Source organism: Equus quagga, chromosome 1, assembly GCF_021613505.1.
Source record: "Equus quagga isolate Etosha38 chromosome 1, UCLA_HA_Equagga_1.0, whole genome shotgun sequence".
NCBI lineage: Eukaryota > Metazoa > Chordata > Mammalia > Perissodactyla > Equidae > Equus > Equus quagga.
This window is the reverse complement of record NC_060267.1, coordinates 92,325,896-92,331,895: the sequence shown is the minus strand read 5'-3', so window position 1 is coordinate 92,331,895 and position 6,000 is coordinate 92,325,896. Positions and strand designations below refer to the sequence as shown.

The 6,000-nt window shown below is 59.0% G+C and overlaps 1 protein-coding gene across 4 annotated transcripts in view; it reads right to left on the bottom strand.

Annotated features, from left to right (window-relative positions):
* NTNG2 (netrin G2) overlaps positions 1-6,000 on the bottom strand; it is a 77,885-nt gene that overhangs the window by 46,755 nt on the left and 25,130 nt on the right. For all 4 annotated transcript variants that reach the window (XM_046652700.1, XM_046652699.1, XM_046652701.1 and 1 more), the window contains one exon: positions 179-822. In XM_046652700.1, the coding sequence (XP_046508656.1) occupies positions 179-822 (644 nt within the window). The remainder of the gene's footprint in view (positions 1-178; positions 823-6,000) is intronic.

The following is a 6,000-nucleotide window of genomic DNA, read 5'->3' as shown; positions in this document are numbered from 1 at the left end:
ACCAGGCATCATCTCAGGTGTCAGGTAACATCCCAGGAACCAGGTAACATCCCAGGAACCAGGTAACATCCCAGGTACCAGGCATCATCTCAGGTACCAGGTAACATCCCAGGTACCAGGCATCATCTCAGGTGTCAGATAACATCCCAGGAACCAGTTAACGCCCCAGGTGCCTTACCTGCCAATGACCTCGATGTTGGAGATGGCGTAGAAATACTTGTAGAGGTTCTCCCGCTGCACGTAGGTGCCGCCCAGCGCCGGGCGCAGCAGCCGCATGCGCAGGTCGGTGAGGGTGAAGAAGTCCTTGAGGCCCTTGGCGCTCTCCAGCCGCGTGTAGAGGTTGTCCAGGTTGCGCAGGTCGGGGCCGGCGAAGATGGCGAAGCGGTCCCGCACCTCGAAGCGCACGTGCTTCTCCTTCTTGGAGCCGGCCCAGCGCGAGTACTCCTCGGTGCAGAGCACGCGGTGGGCGCCCGAGGCGGCCAGGTCGCGGGCCCGGCGGGCCGGCATGCCAAAGGCCTCCATGCAGTCCTCAGCGTAGAATTGGTAGGGCTGCCACGTGCGCCCGTTGTCCAGGGACTTCTCGAGGACCATGACGGTGGGCCGGCCGTACTCGAAGGTCACCACCACGTCGTCCGTCAGCTCCACGCTCTTGTTCCACGACAGGGTGATGTTGGCTTCCAGCGGGCTCGGGTAGCGGCTCCACGTGACGCTCTGCCAGTACGTGGCCAGCCCCTCGTCCTCCTTGTCGAACATGAGCCGGGGCGGGTGGGCCAGGTCCGGGTTGGAGGCGTCACACTCGTTGCTGCACAGATAGGGGTTTTCCTGCAGGGGAGAGGACCAGAGAGGTGGGCGCCGGCTGCTCAGGGAGCCTCGCCCAGCCCGCCCCACCGCATGCCCAGGGGTCTGCCCTGAGGTCACGGAGCCTGTGCTCTGATGTCCCGGCCCAGGAAGCGTCTCCTGGGCAGGTAATTTGTACCCATTTCCCCAAAGTGTGTAAAGACAAGCAATTCTGTGGCCTCCCCAGAAAACACACACTCGTTCCTACTCTAAATACAGACGACCCAGAAGGACGGGTGTTAGTCCCCTGCCCCAAGGCCCCCATGGCTCCCCATTGCCTGGAGGATAAAGCCCCAATTTTTTAATACATTGGCCCCGATCCCCTCCCACCATGCCTGCAGCCTCTGTTCCCTGCCTCCCACCTGAGCACTCCTGTCCTCCAAGCCCTGCTTGTCTGTGCCTCTGAGCCTTTGCAGATGGTGTTCCCTCTCCTCGACCTGCCCTTCCACTCTCTGCCTCGAAAATTCCTACTCACGTTCTCGCCTCTAACACCTCCTACACCGAGTCACCTTCCTGACCCTTTAAACAATGCCACGAGTAGCAACAGGAGCGGTGCAACAACTGGGCACAGTATCTCATCTACAGACCTCATGAGCTCACTTCTCTTCTACTGAGCATCTCACCCACACACAGTGGGACAAGGATCTCTGTGCTCCGGAGGAAGAAACCCAGGCTCAGGAAGATGGTGACCCCTGCCCAAGGCCTCCGCTGGGAAGAGCCGGGAGCCACACCCCGGCCCGTCTGAGGCAGAGCCATCTCTGGCCCCGCACATGCGTGTTGGCCTCCTGCGGAGTCCGGGCACGCCGGATGGGTGCTGAGTGTCTGCGGGTTCCTTTCAAAGGGGGGGCCTCTTTGTGGCAAGTCATTTCCAGGTCCTTGGCACATGCCTGGCAGGTCCGGCCTGGGACACTGGCTGAGGAAGGCAGGGCACGGCCCCACCCACTTACTCTTCCCCCAGCTCCCCCCAGAAGGCTGGCAGCTGCTCCTGGGCCCAGCGGGGACCAGCTGTGGCTTCCCTCCACCGCAGCTCAAATCCATTCTACGTGTCTGGTCCACTGTGTGAACTCACCCGGAGGCCTGGAAATGTCACTAACATAGTGGCTGCCCGGGGTCGGAGGGATGAATAGATGGAGCACAGGGGCCTTTTAGGGCAGTGAAGCGATTCTGTGTGACACTGTCATGGTGGATACACGACATTACACATTTGTGAAAATGCATGGAATGTACGACTCCAAGGGTGGACCCTAACGTACACATGGAACTGATAACTATCAGTGTCGGTTCAGCAATGGTACAAATGCACCGCACGGATGCACGACGGTAGAAACAGGGGGGCTCGTGCGGGGAAACGGGCGTATTAGCAACTCTCTGTACTGTCAGCTCAATTTTCTGTAAGCCTAAAACTGCCCTAAAAAATTAAGCCTATTGATTAAAATCAAACCCACACTAAGCGCGGCACAGCCCCCAGACCGCTCACAGCCCTTCGTGAGGGACGTGTCAGGTCTCCGATTTGCTCAGACAAACCGGCTTGGATCAGCGTTAAGTTCCTCGCTCTGAAATGAGCCATCCGGCCCCCCGGGGAGTGGGTGCGTTGCCTCCTGGGAGATGAGCTGGTCCCCCCGCCAGCCCCGCCGGCACCACCTTCCATGCCCGTTCGTGGAGGACGAGTTCCCGGGCCGCCCGGGGCTCCTCGGTGGGCAGGCTGGCCTCAGGGTTTACTGAGGCAGGTCCCACAAAACCCTCTCTGACCACAAAAGCCCTGCCCTTGGCCCCCATGGTGCCACTGCCCCCAACCCCGCCCAGCCCTGCCGATTCATGGGACCCGCAAACCTTGGGGCGGAAGGGGTGCACCACTGAGTCCAACTCCTCATCGTGCAGATGGGGAAACTGAGGCCCAGGGTGAGCCAGGACTGGCCCAGGCCTCCCTGAGAGTGGGCCGTGGTTCTGAGGATGAGCCTGCTCCTGTCCCAGACAACCTCAGGGGTGACCTCACAGGCAACATGGCGAGAGAGGGGCCTGGCTCAGCTTGCGGGGGTCCGAGCTTCCTGGCGCTCCAGCTGAGGGACCCTGGGCTGCCCCCCTGAATGGAAGGGGCTGAGAGGCCCCATGGGGATGGCTCAGTGGCCTGCAGAGGTGGGGCCTGGCGACAAGAGGGCGGCAGGATGCGGGGCTGGAGGAGGCAGCCCCACCTGTAAGGGACGGCCCCTCCCTGTCCCCCTGTCGGCCCACAGCAGGGAAGGCCCCTTGAGCACTGGAGCATGTGGAGACGGGGCCTTTAAAGGGTGATTAAGTCAAAACGAGGCCGTGAGGTCGAGCCCTGACCCAATCTGGCTGGTGTCCTCAGAAGAAGAGGGAATGTGCACACACGGAAACACCAGGGCGCGTGTGCAGAGAAAGGAGCACGTGAACAGGCAGCACAAGGGCGGCCGTCTGCAAGCCCAGGAGAGAGGCCCCAGGAGAGGCCCTGCCTTGGTCTTCATGGGTCACACGAACCTTGATCTTGACCTTCTAGCCCCTAGAGTGGTAAGAAAATAACTCTCTCTTGTTTGAGCCACTCAGACCCTAGCAAACATACATGCCTCATCGCAGGTGAGGAAAGTGGGCTTGGGCCGGAGGAACGGTTCAGAGGGGCCAGTCTGAACCTCGAGGCTTTGAGGGTTCCCCCAGAAGCCCCTCCTCCACGAGGCTGGTTTCTCAGCACGCTGCCACCAGGTGGCGGCATGCATCTTTGCCCACCTGGGAAGCTCCTATCAACACACCACTGGAGGCTGCGTCTTTTCACAGGCTGCCTCGTCCCTTCTCACCTCTGAGCTTGTGCTCCTGCAGCCACTTTCCCTCCTCCTGGTTTTCAGAGCACTCCCCTATGCATCTCCTCCAGGAAGCCCTCCCTGCCTGACTCAATCTTTGAACCCAGTTCCCTCGTCGTCCATCACAGGGTTGTTAGTGTGCTTATCTGGGACAGTATCGGGAAGCCTCTGTATAGGGTCTGGACCTCAGTAACTGCTGGCTACATTATAGTTATTATCGTCATCATATTAATTAGTTATTAATATAATTAGATTAATGTTCATATATCTCATATTGAGTGTTGATATTACTCTTGTCAATCCAACGGCTGTGAGTCACCCACACCTCACCTTTTTCCCAGTTCTCCTTTGTCCCCCTGCTTTATCTCCCCTCACCCTGCCCAGCCTCCTGGCGGTCCCCACTGGGGGCCATGAGACCCCTCACAGCCCCAGGTGCACCTGGCCTGTCCGTCACCAGGAAGACTGACGTGGCCGGCTCTGCTGGGGGTCAGGGCTGCAGCCTGGCTGCGGCCGCCGTGCTTCCCTCACCTGCAGGGCGGCCTGGCCCCGCCCGTGGCCCGGGCAGCAGATGGTCAGAAACTAATGAATCAGGCTGTGTATTTACCGCCCACGCCTGCTGCGGAGCGGGCTCAACCACCAGCGAGCACGATAAATAAATCTCAGGCCACTGCCGGCACAATTCTCTGCTCGCTCTGCTATTTCTCTTCTTCCTTCCGCGGCCCTCCCACCCCGAGGTCTCAGAACTCCATTTAACCGTTTAGTGCCAGGCGCTGTGGCCTCGGAACCCCGTCCTCTCCACGCACACCGACAGCTCAGCCTCTCGCTGTCCTCCCCAGCTTCCCTGGGGGGTGGCGGTTCCGAGGAGCGAGCCCAGGAGCAGAAGCCGCTTTGCCCGGAGCCCCCACCCCTGGTGCCGCTGCATCTGACAGCCGGTTCCAGTGCACAGGAGGGCACCCGGGCAGGGGGCGCGGCGCCAGCCTTCTGGGTCTGCATGTTTCCACTTGTCTCTGTGAGATCAGATTAACTCATCATGAAACAAACAGCCCAAATAAAGTGGCCTAAAACCAGGGAGAAACAGAGGGATGTTTGAGGCACATCTTAACCTTTTAGGACAACACCAGTAATTGTTTCTCTAGACAATTCATGAACAGTTACCAAAGGAAAATCATACCCCTTATTAAAAGCCTTGAAACTTTCTCCAGAAAAATGTAACACACCACATTTTCCATGCACATTCAGGGGGTGCAGGGGGTCCCACCTCCCCAGGGAGAACCCCTGTTCCGGAGGCCGGAGCAGTCAAGGAATCTGCTTTGGGGTCTGAAAGTGTTAGGTTTAGTCTCAACTCTATCTTTTGAGGCTGTGTGACCTTGAGAAAGTTGCTTTACCTCTCTGAGTCTTTATTTTCTCACCCAATATCATGTGAGATAACGTGTATGAAATACCTAGAAAATGTCCCCAGCCGGCAGCAATTACTACTGAACAGCAGCTTCGCGTGCGCCAGCTCAGGGGCTCTCCCAGCAGCCTTCTGTGGCAAGAAGTAAGGATGAAACAACCCAGCTCGTTAACGGTAAAGGCAGAACTTCACACACCACACGGACCGCCTTGGGACTGCTGGCTCGGAAGAGCGTGATGATCATGACAGTCACTGAGCGCCAACCACGCGCCAGGGCTGGGCTGGCCCTTCACACCCTTTCTCGCCGCCTCCTCCCAGCAACCCTCAGGGAGGCAGGTGCTACAGGCGTCCCCACTCACACACCAGAAACCGAGCGCCTGCCGGCCACTTGGTGCTTCCTCTGGACTCTGTGGGACCCCAACAAGGAAACTGGGGGGACACCGAGCCCTTCGTCTCTGCGGCGCCCCCATCTCCACAGACACACGGAGGCCTGGAAGGGTAGGCAGCAGAGCTGGAGGGGTGAAGGCAGGGGTGCAGGGCGTGGGAAGGCGGCCACCTGGGACAGCAGCATGGACGACGGGGTGGGGACGCATCTCCCCCGGGGACACTGGGTAGGACTACTCAATGGAGAAATCATTTCACACCACGCTTTTCAAACCTTGCAACAGTCTCTTAAATACGTTTGCTTTTATGTTGTTTTCTGCGCAAAGGGTGCAGCTGGAGTCAGAGGCCAGGTTGTAAACACTGCAGACAAGCTTCGGGCAAAGAACATAATTGAGTGGGAAAGCCAGTTGTTAACAGGACAGAGGGAACTGCCCCCCGGGGAGGTCTGGCTCTTGGGAACTTCGGGCCCCTAATCAAGGAGCCCGTGGAGGGGCGGTCACCGGAAGTGTAACGGAGTCTCAGGAGGGGGAATGAACAACTTCGTGAGGACCAGCCTGGCAACCCCGACCTGTGCTGGAA